Source organism: Purpureocillium takamizusanense, chromosome 8 (genome assembly GCF_022605165.1).
Source record: "Purpureocillium takamizusanense chromosome 8, complete sequence".
Taxonomy (NCBI): Eukaryota; Fungi; Ascomycota; class Sordariomycetes; order Hypocreales; family Ophiocordycipitaceae; genus Purpureocillium; species Purpureocillium takamizusanense.
The window spans coordinates 2,236,729-2,254,718 of NC_063075.1; the positions used below are offsets into that span (position 1 = coordinate 2,236,729).

General features: G+C 60.1%; 6 protein-coding genes across 7 annotated transcripts; 1 reads left to right on the top strand and 5 right to left on the bottom strand.

Moving 5' to 3' along the window:
- Positions 1-40: 40 nt before the first annotated feature.
- Positions 41-532, top strand: JDV02_008726 (uncharacterized protein; the record flags this gene model as incomplete). Its single annotated transcript, XM_047990354.1, has 1 exon — positions 41-532. One exon carries the CDS (start codon positions 41-43, stop codon positions 530-532), a length of 492 nt encoding a protein of 163 aa, XP_047846361.1.
- A 69-nt stretch (positions 533-601) lies between these two features.
- Positions 602-2,461, bottom strand: JDV02_008727 (uncharacterized protein). The gene is made up of 4 exons (XM_047990355.1): positions 2,359-2,461; positions 1,467-2,214; positions 1,051-1,380; positions 602-936 (listed from the first exon to the last, which is right to left on the bottom strand). Coding segments are annotated over exons 1-4 (1,152 nt in total). The 5' UTR covers positions 2,432-2,461; the 3' UTR covers positions 602-935.
- Positions 2,462-3,161: 700 nt separating this feature from the next.
- Positions 3,162-5,983, bottom strand: JDV02_008728 (uncharacterized protein). Of its 2 annotated transcripts, XM_047990356.1 has the most exons (3): positions 5,510-5,983; positions 3,742-5,100; positions 3,162-3,693 (listed from the first exon to the last, which is right to left on the bottom strand). In XM_047990356.1, the coding sequence occupies exons 1-3, from the start codon at positions 5,519-5,521 to the stop codon at positions 3,184-3,186; spliced, it is 1,881 nt and encodes a 626-aa protein (XP_047846363.1). In that variant the 5' UTR covers positions 5,522-5,983; the 3' UTR covers positions 3,162-3,183. The 2 variants fall into 2 exon arrangements, with proteins under 2 accessions (XP_047846363.1, XP_047846364.1); XM_047990357.1 differs by having other exon boundaries at positions 3,742-5,983.
- Positions 5,984-8,491: 2,508 nt separating this feature from the next.
- Positions 8,492-9,871, bottom strand: JDV02_008729 (uncharacterized protein; the record flags this gene model as incomplete). Its single annotated transcript, XM_047990358.1, has 1 exon — positions 8,492-9,871. One exon carries the CDS (start codon positions 9,869-9,871, stop codon positions 8,492-8,494), a length of 1,380 nt encoding a protein of 459 aa, XP_047846365.1.
- An 895-nt stretch (positions 9,872-10,766) lies between these two features.
- Positions 10,767-13,080, bottom strand: JDV02_008730 (uncharacterized protein). The gene has a single exon (XM_047990359.1). The coding sequence runs from the start codon at positions 12,744-12,746 to the stop codon at positions 11,472-11,474; it is 1,275 nt and encodes a 424-aa protein (XP_047846366.1). The 5' UTR covers positions 12,747-13,080; the 3' UTR covers positions 10,767-11,471.
- A 1,121-nt stretch (positions 13,081-14,201) lies between these two features.
- Positions 14,202-17,642, bottom strand: JDV02_008731 (uncharacterized protein). The gene is made up of 2 exons (XM_047990360.1): positions 16,455-17,642; positions 14,202-16,334 (listed from the first exon to the last, which is right to left on the bottom strand). Exons 1-2 carry the CDS (start codon positions 16,878-16,880, stop codon positions 14,991-14,993), a joined length of 1,770 nt encoding a protein of 589 aa, XP_047846367.1. The 5' UTR covers positions 16,881-17,642; the 3' UTR covers positions 14,202-14,990.
- Positions 17,643-17,990: the final 348 nt, after the last annotated feature.

Below are 17,990 nucleotides of genomic sequence, written 5' to 3' on the forward strand. Positions count from 1 at the left end.
CAGCGAAATCTCGTGCAGCCACCAACCCATTAAAGCAAAGATGCCCTCCTCCTCCATGCGCCCCTTCGACGACCAAGACCTCCTCCGCGCCTCGTACATCGACTACCTGACCACCTGGCTCGAGTCCCGCGCATGGAAACCCTCGATGCTATCAGGAAAGGTCGGCCCAGACATGGAAGCCCAGCAGGCGTGGGAAGGACGCCGCCGGCCCGTCGAGATGGCCATGCGGCTCGTGTACCACGTCCACGCGCACATGCTGCAGAGCGGGAGAGCCGCAACCCATTCTCTCCGCGGCACGCTCTCCAGGAGCATAGAAATGAGCGCGTGGCGCGAGGTGCTGGACCAGGCGAACCCGTGGCTCCTGACCAAGAGGCCGCAGCTGCGCGAGATGCGTCACAGCCGCGCGGCGCGGGCGGTGGACTTCCTCGCCGAGTTTGACAGTTTTGTGGCGGAGGAGGGGCTTACGGAGAGGCAGGTCGTGGTGATGGACTGCCCGTGGGTTGAGACGTGGGCGGAGCAGATTCTTGATTAAGAGTTCTTCGCCCCGTGAGGGCCGTTGTTGTTGTTGCTGTTTTCATCGTTCTGAGGGCCCGGCCTGGTATTGATTGTTCTGTCATGTCGAGTTGAGAGGTAGCAAGCAACAGTACAGCAAAAGCAAAGTGTAGAAAACATGACAGTTCCAGAAACGCCCCGGGTATCAATCGTATCCCCAAATCATCATCCATTTCCGTTCTCCGATCCTCCCATCGTCGCTCGTTAGACGTGACCTCGCCCGCGACCCTCACCGTGCTCCCAACAGTAAACCCCACCCCTTCCGTCCAGGATCTAAGCCTTGTCGACCGATGAGGGGCCGTCGTATAGTCGGTCGGTCGGTCGGGAAGAATATCGTTGTCGGGAGTGAACGGCCGAGAAGCGCGAAAGAAAAAAAAGTCACATCTTTGGAACGCGACGGTAAAAAGTTAGCCCTCGCGAGTCTCAAAATGGACGAGGACAAACTCGTGGAACTCGTCCACGTCGCCACCGAGCTCGCCCTGCTCCTCGACGACCCACCAGACGGCTGCGATGCGCAAGAACGCGAACGCGACGGTGCCCAGGACGGCCGCGATGCAGCTCACGACCACGCCCTTGAGCAGCTGCCAGTCGGCGCCATCATCGCCAGGGCGGCCATGGCCACCACCACCGCCGCCGTGACCGACGTTGTTGGAGGCGCCGAAAAGCCAGAACCAGGTGAAGAGGGACGTGGCAATCGCAATGACGAGGACCGCGGCCTGCAGGTACAGCAGCAGCACGGTCGAGAGGACGAACATCTCATGAGCGGCGAGCGTGCCCATGCAGATGACGAACATGATCGCAAGAGCGGGCTGGACGTAGCTTCCAAGACTAGATGGACAAGTAGGTTATGAGTTAGCATATGCTTTCTCGTTTTGTCAAACGTGAAAAGGAGAATTCGGGGGCAGGAAACTTACACGTCCCAAAGCGCGGCATCATCAACATCGTCGTACTTCCAAATGGTAGCGGCCAAGAGGACACAAGCCACGGCCATAATCACAAGGCCCTGGGCCATAAAAATAGCCGCGTGCATAGTCGAGTTCATCTCCCAACGGCGCTTCACAAACTGGCCCTCGGGCGTGAGCGCGAGGTCGCCGCCATCATTCTCAGAGATGCCACCACCACCAGCGAAACCAGCAGCAGCAGCAGCAGTCTGGCGGCCGTGTATCTGTCCATGTGCAAGCACCTGCATCTGGTTTCCGGTCTCAGTATCAACATTGTCAAGGGTCGACGCCACGAGGGTCAGGGGTGGCGAGGCGCTCTGCTGCGCGGTTGGAGAGTTGTTTACCGTCGACTTGGAACCCAAGGCACGAGGCGTGCCGTCGCCCGCGCCCGAAGAGGCTGACGACGACGAGGAGGCGAGCCAGCTGGGCGCCGGACCGCCGCCGGGCGTGCCCGCGGCACCACCGCTACCACCAGCCGCGTGGTGGGTGTCGCGACGCATGCCGCTGGACATGGGAAGCAGGCGCCAAAAGTCAGAAAGGGGAGGCGAAGAGACGCCGTCGCCGCCGTGAGCGACACCGCCACCAGCACCACCTTCGCCAGTGTTCTTGACGGTGGAGGCAGTAGTCATAGCAGTCTCCGCGGCACCAGGCGAGCCGGGGACAAGTCCACCGCTGGCGGACGAGGACGAGGAGTCAGGTCCGATGCTGCGGTACGACATAGCTGAGCGCAGAGGCGAGGGGGTCAGCAGCTGAGTTCCCTGGCGAGGCATGGCAGGCAGTGGGAGAAGGGGGGTGGTCGGCACCGAAGCCTGCTGATGAAGCGGCTGGTGCTGCTGCTCCTCGCTGGGAGCCGGAGTGATCTTACCGCTCTGCGAAGCGTTGCGCGAGGAGACGTTGACCGCGGTGGCAATCTTCTTTCCTTTCTTGTCGGAAGGCATCTTGTGTCTCAAAATGGTTACTTTTTTTTTGTTGGGGTTTGTTGGTTTTTTGTCTTCTCAGAGTTGGTGATGACTCGCAGTCTGGTGTTTCTCCCGACCGCGTGCAAATGCGAGAGACAGCGTACACAGCTGTCAACGAAGTAGCAGGAAACCGAAAACGAGTCGCAGAAAAACGTGCAAGGGAAACAATAGATGACACACTGAGCTGGCGGATAGCCTGTGAAGCCTTGTTGCGTGCGTTGCGTGCGTTGGCAAGAGCCGACTTCGTAGGCGTGTTGGGGGTGGGTGAGCGGTCGAAGGTGAGTGTGTGTGCAAGGAGACAGAACGCGATCAACAGCTGCTGGCTCGCGGAGAACAAGATATACCCGGCCACTGGCTGGCCAGCTGGCGAGCAGCCGTTCAGACTGGCCGTTCAGCCATTGGCCTTGATGCGGCGTTCGAATGGGTGACGGCGTTGTTCAGTCGGTTGCCCTGGGTACACAGGGGGGCCGCACACGACGGCCACATGGCAACGGCTGGGTGTTGATCAGAAAGCCTCCGCGCCCTGGGCTGTGGTGGAAAGCATATCAGTCCTAAAAAGGTGAGAAGGGGGGGGGGGGGGGGTTCGAAGTTTGCCCATCCCTATGCCGCATGTTTGCGTGTTGACAGTTCATGTCGGGTATCGTAGCACCAGTGAGCTCGAGCTCAGCATCACCAACGCATGTTACGGTCTCGTGCCAGTGGAGGAAAACTTAGGTTGGTGGTATTCGTACTCATTCGAGGTTCATTCTCGCCTCGTCCCCTATCCCCCACTGCCCTCCATCCTTGCCCTGCTTCTGCAGTTCAATCTCCAATTCACGCCCCAGGCTGGTCGTGTCTTCCTCGTTTGACGGCTCGCTCGTTACCTCGCTTAGCCTTCTCGACCTTTCCTTTTCTACAGGGACCCGCCCTTTCGACTCGGCCGGGTTCCGCCTCCTCAGCGACGGCCAGAAAGAAGATCTGGACGACGTCGAGTGTACAGAGGCCGAGTCGTCCATAGTCTTTGCACTGGAATCATCGGCAATCGTCGAGTCAGGGCCGGGTAGTGACGGCTCGGCGCGCGTCGGCACCATCTTCTCCCCCGTAGTACTGTATCCCTCAGATGTGGATCCGTTCTCGGCAGTTGCAGTTGCTGGCTGCTGAGCCTCGGTCTCATCTACTTCCACAAGCTCGGCGTCGCGGTACCACTTCCGTCGGCGCGTCCATTTTCCCCAGCCGTCGATTCCTCTACGGCCATTTTGCCACTAGGTCTGTCAGCGGATGTCTTGTAGTCCGAGTCACTATCGACGTACCTTATTGTCATAGTATATCCAGCCATTCTTGCCCTCATCGCCGTCGTACTCGATGGGGCCCTGTTCGTCCGGCACGCCGTCGACCCTCCATCTGCTGCCATCGACCCATTGCCATCTCATGTTACTCCCGTCCTCAACATCTGGCAAGTCAAATTCGTCCTTGTGGGGAACGGTGCTGTTGTGTTCATCCGTCCAGGCGGGTCGCTCATACGCGAACAAGCTAGACGTCCATCCAAGGCCGATCCATCGGCGCTGGTTCTCGTAGATGATGAATGTAAACTTGACTCCAGAGCTCCGGGTCTCTCGCCCGTTGACCTTGATGCTTGGATTGCTCTTCGCTCGGGCGAGCTCAGCCTCGAACCTGGCCGACTTCTTCGCTTTAGTCGGGCCGTCAAAGCGCAGCCCAGTGATGGCCGACGCCACACGCCGAACCATGGCGCTCCTCCAGATGATTGTCCTCGCCACGCGCATCACCCGCGCGTGCCATGTCAGGGCCAGGGTTCCGGCGACGAGGACGACGCGTCTGGTGGTGATGACTCGCAATGGAGGCATCGTCAGTGCGAGCCAGAATGGTGTGATGATGAGAAGTCGGAGGAACATGGCCGTCAGGGCGGGTTTTGTGGTAGCGCTTGTTGGCGTTCGCTGGGTGCTCAAGAAATCGGTCATTTCGATGAGCGGCTCCATGAGGACGTTGCACCGGCTGGTAAATTCCTTGAGCGTCTCAACGATCTCGTCGAGCGTCTTCTGGTGTTTTGTGTTAGTGACTTCGGACTGGGCTCTCGTATGCTTGGAGCGCTGTCCGGCGCCGGACTGGGCGTTCTTTGGCTGTCCGGAGCTGCCAGACGAGCCTCCCTGCGACTTGGCCCCATCCTTCACCTCACGCGCAGGTTCGCTCCAGCCGCTTGTGCTGAGGGGACTATATCGCCTCCCATACATGCCGACGATGAGGCCGATGCCAACGACGATGGGTCCCGCGCGCTTGACGAGAATGTCACCGTACAAGCAAACAGCCCAGAAGGCGGAGAGCAGGAGGAAGCTCTGCCAAGGATCGCCGGTGCTCCATGTCAGCAGGCCGACAAACTTGTTGAGCGGCAGCAAGAACGGATGGCTGTAGGCGAGCGCGCGGGTGACCTGAGGCGGCGTGGCGAGCAGAAGCGGGCTCTTCTGGTGGACGAGGATAGTGGAGCGGCGGGCGGATCGCGAGGGCGTGTTGGCGGAGAGAGTGACGGGGGAGAAGGCGGCAAAGGTCGGAGGGAGGCCGGTCGAGCTCCGGGATTCGAGGTTGGAGGGCCCGGTGCCTGTCGAGGCGTCGTCGCGGGCAGACATTGGCGCGCCAACTTCCGATAGCCACGGGGAGTCCTTGCCGGCGCGGACACGTTAGCAAGGGATGTCGGGCGGTGGATGGCGAGGTACGAGAAGAGGTAGTACGGAGGATGAGGAATGGTGGCACAAGCCCGCCCACGGGCAACGCGACGAGGCGCCGTGGAGCGAGCGTGAAGCGTCGCGCGCGGCTCAGCTCCTGGTGACGACGACGTTGCAAGCCCACCCAGCTCTGGGCGGCTAGAACATGACATCACATGCTCCGCCCCTCAAGATTCGGGCGCGCTAGACGGGAAGAAAGGAGGGAAGCGGGAGGGGAGAAAACAAAGAATATCGTCAAGCGTGACAGTGGTAGCGGGTCGTGACGTGGCGAAGACGGGAAGATCAGAGGGAGGGGGGAGGAGGCGACGGCGGAAGAACCAATTCGCAGGCTCCCGGATGGACTCACAATTGCAGCCATTAAGGCGCGTTGCGCTGGCCTGCTGCAGGCACTGAGAGGTGGTTGCGGCAGGCGAGTCCAAACGTCATTTGGCGTCGCAAGCAGCCGAACCTCGAGAGCGCGCTGGAGCACAGGCAGGTAAGACCCCTATAAGGGCAGTATAGGTAACCTGCAGTGGGCAGGGCCGGGGCTCGACTCGACTCGGTCGTCGCACACGCGCCACGCCGGCCGCCGTCTATCGTCGTCGTCGTCGTCGTCTGGCGTCGGCTCGCCGGTCGCACCAGGTTCCACGCTGGATTCGATGCGGGCTCACTGCTCGGGCATCGGGGAAAAGAGGGAGAAAGAAAGCAAGCCGTGAGCGAGGCTGGGCACCTGCGCCGGAGGTGAGATATAAGGCTGCACACGGAGGCGCGGAGGAACCCATGACATGACGCCGCCGACCTGTTTTGGGGGGGACAATGAGCCGAGGGACGGATGGGCTGGTGCTTGGGGGTCTTTAGTGGAATGAATAGCAGCCTGCCGGCACCTGGACACCTACAGGTAACTTGGTACATCCACGTGAGGACGGGGCGGGCGTTGGCTGTGGATAGCCCCGCACTGGCTAGCCGGCTGGGGGGGGGGGTTTATCACATGAAGAAGGAGGGGATGCGATAGGCCGCAGGCCCAGCCGTGCCCGCCTGTCCTCCGTGCCCCACGACAGCCCGCAGAGCCGGTTCTCGCGAGCCCCAGCGCCCTGTTGTAGTGTGGAGGACGTTGTGGGTGGGCAGCTCCAGCACCTACCTTAGGTACTAAGTACCTACTAACCTAGCCAGCGCTGCGCCTTCGGCGCTGCTCAGATTGGCTGCTTCTTCCGCTGCAAGTACCGAGCCAGCTGGGCTGCCGAATCGATCGAAACCCGATGGCATGCTCAACTCCGGACCAACAAACTTACACGAAATAATTCACATCCCCGACAAGCAAGTGCACCCGCGCAAACCAGCAGGGGGCCTGCGTTCATTAATCACAAAGGAAACTATATTCAAGGATCGACTAGCAGTTAACCTCCACCAGACAACCTCGCCGTCGCCAATCATGGTCCCAGCCATTCGTCGCTCCATTCATTCCCCATCATTCATTCCACAGATAGGGCGGACAGACTAGACCGTAGGGGCCTGGGCCTGGGCTTCGTGAGCCGACGGGCCCACGATGAACGCCGAACGACCGGACAAGACAAGGAGAGGAAAAAGGATCGAATGCGGCCAAGTGCCGCTCAAGCTGTGTAGTCGTAAATAGGGTATTGGGTATCTCGGTTGTCTATCTCTTTTTTTTCTGTCTCTTTTTGTCGTGGTAGTAGTTTTGTTGTTTTTGAGTTACTTCATGGCCGCCGCTGACTGAGTCGTATCCCAAAGCGGTGGGCAGCTCCTCCCCCGGTCAGGCACTACAATGCTGTCATGTGCTCGTCCGAGAGAGGAGCTGATAGGTGTAAACAAAGTGAAAAGGGGCGCGTCATCATGGCTACTCCGTTAGTGGCCGCATGATGAGCAGGAGCCTGTTTGCGCAGCAACGTCAGCGAAGTCCATCAGTCTCGGCATCCGAGGCCTGGGCGGCAGTGCGTACAGCTTGAGCCGCAGTTGCAGGAGGCAGAGCCAGAGCAGCCACAGTCGCCAGCCATTGTGATGAGGTTTTTGTTTTGTTTTGACGGGGGGTTGGGGCTAATATCAAATGTATAGGTACGAAACCCAAGAGACTGCTGGCTGGTTGAGTGATAAAGGCGTTTGCGTTTCGAGATGCAATCTCTACTTGAAGAGAAAAGGAAGGGGAGAAAAGAAGAGAAACTCTCAACCGGGTGAGCACATGCGGCTTTATAGACGAGCGGAGGTGAGCCAGATGCGCGCTTTCTGCGGAGCCAGTCTGGCGGTGGACGGACGCTTCTGCGTGCATGAGGCGGTGGAGTTTTGCGTGATATCTGCCCGCCAACGACAACAGATGAATAATGATGCATCTCGCCGCTCGCTCAGCCTACACTTCTTTAAGTGGTCAGTGCCTCGATGCCTCCATACATGCACATGTAAACTACCTCGAACGGGCGGCGGCGGCGCGACTGCGGGCCCACCTCGGTGGCTACCTATACTGTACATGCGCATATCAAATATAGCCCGTGGAGGAGGAGTCGGGGACTTTTTTTTCTTTTCTTTGTATCTCCCATGATGCCAGTGGAGAGGCGCGGGGCAATTCAGCATCAACACCGACCGGCCAGTTGCGCGGCGGCTGGCCATGACCAGGCAACAACCTGACAGACAACCTCTTTTGTCGCCTCGCCGTTATGTGGGCACGCCGTGCTCAGTCCAAGGTGACGGCACGATAGAGTCGGTGAGCAACAAATACGCCGAGAAAACGGCCTCGTTTCCATGCAAAGCGCTTGTCTTGTCTTTTGTCCCTTTTTCGTCGCCTTTTCTTGTTCTCTTGCCACGCGCATCTAAAGAAAGAACGAAAAACGAAAAAAAGAAGTACAACTGGCCCCCCCGCCCGGGTATCGAAACATCCTTTGCCAACCCGTCGTCTCTATGCGGCCTCGGCTGCTTCCATAGCAAAAGGGACCCCTTTCTGCCTGCACACCCATCAGTCGACTGTCGCGCCAACATGCCAAGTGGCTGGCAGCCGACCAAGACGACGACGACGACGACGACGACGACGACGACGACGACGACGACATCTACTGCTTAGTCCTGTCATTCCCCAAACGCAGGCCCCCCCCGAGCCTCATGAATGCATCCTCGCGGAGCGTCTCCTCAAATTCCTCGTGAGCCTTTCGCACTTGCAAAGATGCACATGCACGCAGTTGTAATGGTCGTTGGCAATGTCAGTCTTGTACCGCCCTTCGAGGGAGCAAGTTGCCGCCCCTGGCTGGCACTCAGATGGGGCGTTGGCGGCGCAGCTGACCTCCCAGTACGTGACCTGGGTCGGCTGCTTGACTGTTTTCCGTATGGGCCTTCCTTTGGTCCGACGCTCGAGTCATAGCGCCGCCGAGGAGTCGCCCGCCCAGGGCGCGGGAGACGCCACCTGTTCGCACTTGCAGCCGTACTTGCTCTTGCAGTCCGGGTTCGCCGGGTGGTACTTGTCTTGGAAGCACTTGGACTCCGGGTGACGGCAGCGTAGCTTCGCCGGGGGTTTGGTGGTGCAGACAGGCCTCCAAACCCATATCGTCTCGTGTTGCGCCGGGGAAGAAGCCTCCTCCGTGGGCAGGGGGCTGCGGGCCTTGATCCCGCCCGTCTTCGCCGCTTGTTGCGTGGCTGTGGCCGCTTTTGGCGTTGTCGTCATCGTCGTCCGCGGCGGCGGCACGATCATGTACATCTCCGTCGGCTGTGCATCTACCGTGACCGCTATCGGCGTTGCCGTCGGCGGAGAAAAGCTGCGAGTCCTTGTCGCGTGCTTCTCGGACGCTTTCTGCGAAGATGAAGGGCCGCCACCGGGGGCCTCTATCGCCAGGGCCGAAGTAGTAGCAGTAGGCTCGCTCCTGCGCGCATTTTGCCCGACACAGTCGCACTGGTATTTCTTGGTGCATTCCCGGCTGTGTGGGGTGTATAAGCCGTCCACGCACTTGGAATACCGAGTGTCGGTGCATTTCAACCGCGCTGGGGGGACACGGGGGCACACGATCTTGTAGTCGTCAGACCGTCTGGCGAGACGAGGCATCGCGGCGCCGGCTACGTGCGTGACGGCGTCCAGCTGCGCGGGTCCAAGTGCTATCGAGCCGCCCGAGATGCACCTGCAGCCGTGCTCCTTGCAGGCCGGGTCGAGGGCCAGGTACGTCGAGCCCACGCACAGCTTGGACGGCTGCTTGAAGCATTCGCCCGGCGACTTGGGCTTGGAACAGACAATCTCCCATGTCCGTATGTCCTGGTTCGACGCGAGTGCTGCTGGCGCTCTCTGCACGAGGCCGGCCATCGGCATCGGCTTCTTCTTATTCTTCTTGTTCCGACGGCGCAGCTCCTGTCGTCCAGCATTAGCCAGGCCGTCCGACGACTCCCTGCTGTCCCCAGGAAGCCCGGGCATTTCCACCGAGCAACCGCACTGGTGCTTGCTGCGGCACGCCGAGTCGCGAGTTTTGTACAGGCCACCAGGGCAATCCGACGTGGGGTCCTTGCATATATCCGGAGCCCTCCGGTCCTCGCACACGACTCTCCAGTCGTCGGCAACGCTGGGGTGATGCACCGTGGGGGGGCGGCCGTGGGCTAGATTGAATCCGATCTCTACGTTCCCGAGGGGAGTGGTAATGGTCGCGGCGGCGGCGACGGTGGCGGAGGTGGTATCAGCAACTAGGGTGGCGGAGGCGATGCTGCTGAAGATGGATATGGCTATTGCTAGCCGCCCTGCTGATGCGGTCATGATCATGGTTGTCGGCCAGGAGGACAGCTATCGGCGGCGACTTGACGTTCCGGCTGTGGTGTGCGGACAACATGAGCCGTCCTTCTCACTCTTTATAACGCCATGCCCAGCCGGTTGGCGATAAGTCACGAGGTGCTTTTCGTCATAGGGCGGTGTCAAACATGACACACAGACCTGTTGTCGACACTGACGGTATATCAGTGAGGCAGTGTTTCTGTATAATCATTAGGTAACGGGACGTCAATGTTGAGTGACAGTGCGTTCAGAACATAGCGGCACGGGCATGTACAGAGTTGCGTCTTTGCTCACGGCACGAAAGTACCCTCTGGTGGCAGCGCAAAGAATCGCCGCGTCCAACTACCACTGATGTCTGCTGGAACGGACGCGTCTCGACGGTTCATGTTGGGACTGGAGGCGCCGCCGCAGCTAGCGAACGAGATGCATTCTCTGCCGTTTTGTCATTTACAAAATGCAACGAGTTGCGCGAATTTGACAGTAATCAGTCAGTACGAGGCGTATTGTTGCCCTGGTTGTGCATCGCGCTCGCCATCGTGCGACATGCCCACATACCCTCGGCCCGAATCCAGCTGGTTTTGAGGAGGAGAGATGAGGTAAAGGAAGCTATAGGCTGTCGTGGTGCGCTGGCACAACGGACCATTGTTCTACTGTTGCCACGTGCTCCTCTTCTGCTACAATAAGACCAGACACGAATGAAGAAGCGTGGGGAGGGTATTTGGCTTAACTTCAGGTCGGTTTTCCTGTGTCGAGCTGCCGTCGGGCGCTCGGGGCACATGAAGAGTAGTCAATGTCAGCCAGGGATTTGATCTACTACGAAAAAATCATGTCAAATCATCTCATGGCTCAAAGAACAGTTTCGAATACTAATTCCCTCTGACGGATGCTACCTTGATGTTATTCACGACACCTCGCATTCAATATAATTGCGTACGCCTGTGAGTAGTCTATGCGCGGGGCAACGTATTGAACCCATCATGTCACATGCACTCGGCCTGTCCATGCTACCTGAAACCAAAAAAGGCTGCGGACTGATGAGGACGCACTTGTAGCAACCAACTCCTGGCAGGCGATGTCTGGTGGTCTAAGAAGGTGTCCAGTCCTCTGGATGCATAACTTCCGAAACTACGGCTACATGTCGCAAGCAAACACTCCAATTTGAAACACTGCTGCCAAAGCGTACATTGAATTGAACGCGCCCTTGTTGGTTCAAGCACGAACACAGCCGTCTCCAGCCTACAAGAACAATGTCCGGTACACAACTCACAGCATGTCATAAGCGGAATGCCGGACATGACTGCAGCCTGGAGCTGCCTATCATGCTTGTCCCCAGCGCGGAGATCGATCGATCGTCTAACTTACGCTCGGATTGCCAGTGGACATGTTGACTATCTGTCGACTTGCGCTGTCTCATGGGTCGGGTGCCTGTGCAGCGAATCCAGCTGTTTCAGGCTCGGTGCTGCAGCTACTCTATGGCACATACGTTGCCATCCATTGAACATGAAGACGCTTGTTTCGCCGGCCGCCCCGCCCTCTAGATTAGAACAAGAAGAAAGAAGCAGCAGGTTGCTTTGTACAGGGGTCGTTTCATCTATTTCGAATCCTTCTTGGCCTCCTTCCCGGCCTCCTTCTCGGCCTCCTGCACAATCTCCTGCGCGCGCTTCGACTTCTTCTCCAGCACCTGCTTCAGCTCGTCGACCGTCTCGCGCAGCAGCTTCTCGCCCTCGTCGACGTGCTTGTCGGCGACCTGCCCCAGCTCGCGCAGCTTGGGGATGATGTCGCCCCCGTGGGGGATGACCTCGAGCCAGCTCTCAAGCCCCCAGTCGTCCTTGGCCTTGTCCTTGCCCTTTTGCACCGCATCGTCGACGTACTTTTTCAGCTCGTCAAGCTTATCCCCCGAACCGTCGGACGCGGCGTTGGCGGCGGCGCGCACCTTGTCAAAGAGCTCCCGCGCGTTGCCCCGTCGCAGCGCGTCGGCGTTCTTCTCCACCAGCTCCTTGACCTGCGGGTTCTTGTCGAGGTACGGCTTCGCCTCCTCGAGGCCCTTGCTCCACGCCTCGTCGCCCAGACGCCTCAGCTGCTGAACCTTGTCCTCGGCCAGCCGCCGCGCCTTGTCGACGTTGGCGGCCGTGAAGCCGCCCGCGAGCACGTCCTTGAGCTGCCGCCACGTCTCGTCGACCTGCTTCTTGGCCTCGGGGCCGTACTTGCCGCCCATGTCCTTGAGCTGCTCCACGCTGCCGCCCAGCTTCTCCTTGACCCGCGGGTGGTTGTCGAGCACGTCGGACAGGGCGTCGCTCGAGAGGTCGGCGACCTTGCGCGTCAGCTCGGCCAGCACGTCGTAGGCGCGCGACGCCGTCTCGAGGCTCAGCCCGGCCCTGGACAGCTCCTGGAACTGCCTGTAGGCGTCGCCCACGGCCTGGTCCGCCTCGTCCTTGTGCTTCTCGCGCACCGTCTCCCAGTCCGCGAAGGCGGCGTCCACGTACCCCCGCCCGCCGGGGATCCACGCCACGTACGTGTAGGCGAACTGCTTGATGTAGTCGACGGCCTGGTCGGCGTCGGGCGTCGCCTGCTGCAGCTTCTGCGCGGCGGCCTGGTATTTCTTGTTGGCCTCGGCGGCGGCCTTGTTGAGCTTGCTGGCCGTCTGGCCGGCCGGCGTGAAGGAGTAGATGGCGTAGGCGAGGCCCGCGCCGGCCACGCCGCCAGCCATGCCCGTCGCGAAGTGGGAGCCGCCGCCGCTGCTGCTGCTGCTGTTGCCGCTCGAGGAGGTGGTGGAGGACTGGAAGCGCAGCTGCCGGCGGGGGAGATGCCGCGCCGAGCGGGCAGCCCGCGGGAGGGCGGTTTTTGTCAATTGCCGTGCGGGCATCATGATGACGAGTTTAGTTATTATCGTGATCGAGAGATGTAGGTTTCAAGAGGAAGGGAGGTGGAAATGGAAAGATCCGTCCTTGCAATCGCAAGCTGCGCACGAGAGAACGGTAAGTATGTATGTATGCAGGGCTGTAGATATGGAAGAGAGGTTCAATTGCAATCCCTCGGCATGCGCAGCATCAGCTTCTTCCAACAGCGGCTTTCACCTCGTACTTAAACTCTATCCCTTTTTCGCCTTTGCGTGTCCAGGGAAAATCGAACGACTGCCGCATCGAGCCATTACGTACGTGCCAATGACGGCATCCATGCATCCAACGGCCGGCCGGTGACAGCAGTGCGCCAAAAGCTCCGGAGTGGCAACAGAAATGGTGACGTCAGAAGCGTCGTGGCGGGGATTTTGTCTGTTCGATGGCTTGCTCGATCGCGAAGGTGCTGAAGATGCGGGCGGGCGGAGCTCAGGAGCTCAGCGGGGCACGGCGTAGTGGGGGTGCCTTGGTCTGGACCGACCTGGGCCTGGCCTGCATCGTGAGCATCGGCAATGCCTGGCTGGAGGTGGGAGGGAGGGCGTCGGTTTGATTGGCGTCGCACGTTGGCTTCCTCTGCTTGCCTGCGTCGGCTTCGATCCAGGCACCGCTCGTGGATTGGCTCAATGCCTGCCTGCCTGCCCACCTGGGCAATGCACGCCCATAACAGTAATCACGCACCGTACCTGACACGCAACCTATCATGGTGCGCGCGGTAGGTGAGCGTATGTGTCGTCTACGCGCCCCCATCCGTCCTGTTCATTCATTGCCGTCTTCACCTACGTACGAAGTACCTGTTCAACTGCCCCCCTAAAACACCTACTGCTGTTCAACACAACTGCACAGCACCCACGAGCCATGACCCTCGAATAAAGAACACCCAATACAAGCCCATCTCACCCCCTCCACAGCGCGTATCCCTCATTATGCTTATTTTTCTCATCTTCGTCTCGCATCAACGAATCTATCGATACCCAAATCACATCCCCCCGGGGCCCTGCACGGCCACTAAAAAGAGCCAAAAAAGGTGTGTAGGTAGCGCTGTTGGTGCCAACGCGGTGGAGACTGAGGTGGGTAAACCTGCTGGGCCGCTGGACGACCAGACCCCACCCCCGTCTCCACGCCGATCGGATCGTCCCGAACGAATGCCCAACGTGCAACGTGACGGGGTCAACATATATACACGCGAGCACACAGTCGCAAATGAAACAAGAATAAAAAACACCGAATCATTAATGTGCATCGTTATACATCCATCGTTTCTGATTGCAGCGATGTGAGCGTATGCGGCGCGCTGTCGCGCAAAGAAGCCGATTACCGACACGGACGGACAGCCATGACCTCACTACGCGCACTGAGAATATGTCAAAGAACATTCGCCTGGTATTGTATAGACGTAGTCGCCATGCTGCTTCAGCGTCGGCTCAAGTCGGGTATCACTATATATATCAATCAATCCACCCAGTCTCCCGGCACATTAACGCCATCTCCTGCATTCCCCTCCCCGCCAAAAATGCACACGCAGCCAATGCTCGCTGCGGGCCCTTCATCGCCAACAACCTCCAAGACATGATAAAGGAAAAGTGAAAAAAAAAATACAAAAAATGAAACGCCAGGTCCCTCAACTCCTCTGCCAGCTCCCCCCAGCCCCCTTGTTTGGAGCCTGGTGGCTTGTCCGTCCGTCCGTCCTGTCCGTTCGATCGTCCTCGGGGGGAGTCCTCGTCCGGGCAGGGTCCGTCCGTCCGTCCTAGTTAGCGCCGCTCCTCGGGATCCGTCCTTGTCCGTGGTCCTCGTCCTCGTGGTCCTCGTTCGGGTCTCGCGCTCGGGGTTCGAACTCGTGGCCTTGGGAGGGCGGAGGGGAGTACGGCAAGAGGAGTCCCTGGGAGGGTCCAACTGGCGTTCCGGGTGAGAACAGCTAGGCCGGGTGGCTTCGCTGCCTCTGTTGGAAGGTGAACGGAATGTTATGCCTTATGAGGGACTGAACAGTGCCTGTCCCTGGTGCTGGGGGAGTGCCGGGTCGTGGCGGTAATGGCAGCGACGTTTGCCTGTGCGGGTTGCTGGGGGCGCAGGTGGCCGCAGCCGCGCGAACAGCTGGGGCTGGAGCTGCCGTGCCCCCCTTGCCAGCGGGAGCGTCTGTTCAGGCTCAAGCCCCAGTGCCGTCTATGCGTTGCGCTGCGGTAGCGGCTGCGGTGTAGCGAGAAAGGCGACTTTGCCAGCGGTTATGAGGCCGCCGGCTTGGTGCCAGCCAGCCATTCCGAAGGCAGGCGCTTGTAGTCGCAAGCTGGCGCGCCGCCTCTGATGGGAAGAACCGCCACCGTTCTTCTCCGCCGCACCAAGAAGGCTCTATGCACCACAGCCACAACCATGGCCAGCCCGCCGACGATCCAAATCAGCATGTTGCATCGCTTTGGTGGTTGTTTCTTCTCGTCCTCGAGCGGCTTCGACACGCCCCCGTAACGCTTCGACACAGCGCCCGACTGCTCGATGAAGCGCCACTCGCGATCCAGCGCCAGCACCCGCAGATACTCCTCCGAGTGCAACGGCACGGGAATCCTCGTCTCGAAGCCATCTCGCGGCACAATAACGTGGTCGACAAAGACGTCGCCGTCGGGTTCCGGCCCGCTCTGAAGAATGTACGCATCCACCTCGGTGGCGCCGTTCCAGCTCACGTACAAGCTGGCGCTGCCTCCGCTGCCATGCCTGTCCGGACGCATGGCCACCGAGGGCTTCGTTCGAGGGCGCCCTGCCCAGGCGAACTTGGAGGCGCGGTACAGGCTCGAGGGCAGGCCCCAGCTGGCAAGTCGCACGGGGCCGAGGTGTGTGTCGCACAGGGTCTCTCCGTCCTTGGAAAACTCCGTGAAGCCCGGGGCATGAGCCCAGCTGACGAGAGCGTTGCCGTTGGGGAGGATTTGCACCGAATTGTGGCGCCCATGATGGGAGCCCTCCTGTGCTGGCGGGCTCCTGTTGGAGATGGACGTGGCCGTCATGTCGGACAAGTTGAGCTCGATGATTGCCTCGCGGCCTTTGCCGTCGACAACGTTCAATGTCGCCGCATCGCCATTGCGCGACGAGGCCCATGCCGCGCGCTGGTCCCAAGAAAAGGTGATGGCTCCATCCTTGGACAGATCCTCGAAGTCGTTGTGCTCGCCACCTAGCTGCCACTGAACATGGCCATTCATGCCGTTCACGCTAGCAATGGCGCCCATGAAGCGCGAGGACACGAGGAAGTCGCCCGTCTTGGAGTCTTTGTCGACAGCGTTGATGTGGAAGAAGTCAAAGGGGTCCCCGCGCCGCCGGCCACATCGAGCGCGGCTCTCCTGGATACCAAAGTGGTGAGACGCATGCCATTCGAAAAGCACTTTGCCCGAGGCGAGGTCAATCTCCTGGAAAATGCTGTCATAGATGCGTCGCGGTGATGGGTCCGGTTTGGACTTCGGCGCCTGCGTCTCGTGATAGACGGTCAGGATGGCGGTGCCCTCAGGGGTAAGAACCAGGTCCTGCACGTCGCCATGGAGGCTGCCTGCCGGGCGAATTTCCTTGAATACCTCGTACGACTCGTCCAGCTGAGTTGACAGGCGGGATTAGCCACTGCAATGTGCCGCGCGGCAAGGGGAGGGGGGTTGCGGCCTTGCACATTCCACGTTGGAGAACAACGACCAGCAGAAGCAGAGGAGAGCACTCACCATGACATAGTAGCCGTCCCCGGAGGTGCCCTTGTCGCGGGTCCAAAACGTCATGTACCTGCTACCATTAAACGTCTGGACCTTGACGTTGTTTGTCTCAGCCCACTGCGTTGCTGTCCAGACCAGGTTCCCCTCGCCGTCAAGGATCACAAGCGGAGCATCGTTGAGCTGGCGTTGCCGTGGCTCCAGGAAGACGAGTCCCTCGTCGCAGCGATCGTCCCTGAGCACAACATTGGGCTTGGGCGAGGCGCCATCAAAGGATCGGTACCGCTGCTGCGGCCGCGCGCCGTACCATCCCCAGTCGTACCACGAAGAAGACTGGAATACGGCCTCGGAAAGGTCTCTGCGAGCCTCCACGCTGCCGTGGGGAGACGCAGTGACACCTGAGAGGCCCAGGAGGCCGAGAGACGCGATGGAGGCGCGCATCTTGGTAATAGCGACAGATGCCGTGCGTGGGCGCTCAGATCCGAGGTCTGGTGTAAGTGTGAGTGGCTGGAGAACGGCGTCGTCGTCGTCGTCGTCGTCGAGAGACACGCGTCCCAGCGGAGCGGCTTTTCTTTATCTAAAGAAGCGCGAGAAGTCTAAAAGAGGGGATTGGGTAGGCGCCCAGTGTTGAGGTAATCGAGGAACCAGGCCGAGGCACGGGTTCTGTGTTTCGGGTGCCGGGCGAAGCGGTCAAGGCGGCACCGGCAAGAGGCGGACCAAACCTGGGGCGATGAGCGTGGCGACACAGCACGCCGACGGCGAGGTTTCAACCAGGTGACGGACCACACAAGCAGATGACGAGACAGGGACAGCGGCAAAAAGGGGAGGAGGAGGGAGGGTAAGGCCTCATAGATAAGTGAAGTGACCGCAACGGGAGTCGAGGCGTTTGATGGGGCCTCCCAGGAGGGGGGACTTGGCTTCGCCTGCTCTCTCGGCAGCGTCCGGCCTACACATACTACTCGCAGTCTGGTTGTGGCCAAGAACGTTTACCTAGCTCAACCAGGTAGGCATCGTACTGCTAGGTACCTCGCTGCCGTGCGGCAACGCAACCTGACGGGAGCCGGGAGCGAGCATCTGGTCATGCCGTGTCAGGGAGAGGTGCAAAGGTTGGCCTCGATCAAGCCAGCGGACCTAGCTGGGACCCGTGGGCCGTCCAGGGGGCCTGATTGGGAACTGCTGGGCCCCGCCGGGCTTGGCGCCGGGAGAAGTGTGTGGGTGGCACCTCGAGAGGAAGAGTTGCTTTGCGTCGGGACCTCGACGTGCGCACTGCAGGCGGGCGTGGGGAGAGGGTTTCGGTGGTTTGGAGGAGTCTCGCGGGGAGGGAAGGGGGTGATGGGGGGGTAGGGGGGAGGAGCCTGGGTGTTGGGGCGGGTGGGGTTCACGATGATTCCAGCCTCTGGGCTTCTGTACTTGAGGAGCGGTACTGGAGGAAGAAGTACTGTCGCCCTTGCCCAGCTTCGTCGCCGCCGACACGGTCTGGTGCAAGCGGCGCGTGCCTGGGCGGGTATGCCCTTGCATTACGGGGCCTTGGGGGGGCAGCCTGGCGTGCCA

Coding starts and splice junctions, on each gene's coding strand:
- JDV02_008727 (XM_047990355.1), bottom strand. CDS start 2,431: ATGCCTTCCGACAAGAAAGGAAAGAAGATTGCCACCGCGGTCAACGTC. Junction 2,215..2,358: donor GCGCAACGCTTCGCAGAGCG/GTAAGATCACTC, acceptor CTCTGCGCTCAG/CTATGTCGTACCGCAGCATC. Junction 1,381..1,466: donor GATGCCGCGCTTTGGGACGT/GTAAGTTTCCTG, acceptor TTGTCCATCTAG/TCTTGGAAGCTACGTCCAGC.
- JDV02_008728 (XM_047990356.1), bottom strand. Junction 3,694..3,741: donor GGATATACTATGACAATAAG/GTACGTCGATAG, acceptor TGACAGACCTAG/TGGCAAAATGGCCGTAGAGG.
- JDV02_008730 (XM_047990359.1), bottom strand. CDS start 12,746: ATGATGCCCGCACGGCAATTGACAAAAACCGCCCTCCCGCGGGCTGCC.
- JDV02_008731 (XM_047990360.1), bottom strand. CDS start 16,880: ATGCGCGCCTCCATCGCGTCTCTCGGCCTCCTGGGCCTCTCAGGTGTC. Junction 16,335..16,454: donor GGGACGGCTACTATGTCATG/GTGAGTGCTCTC, acceptor CTGTCAACTCAG/CTGGACGAGTCGTACGAGGT.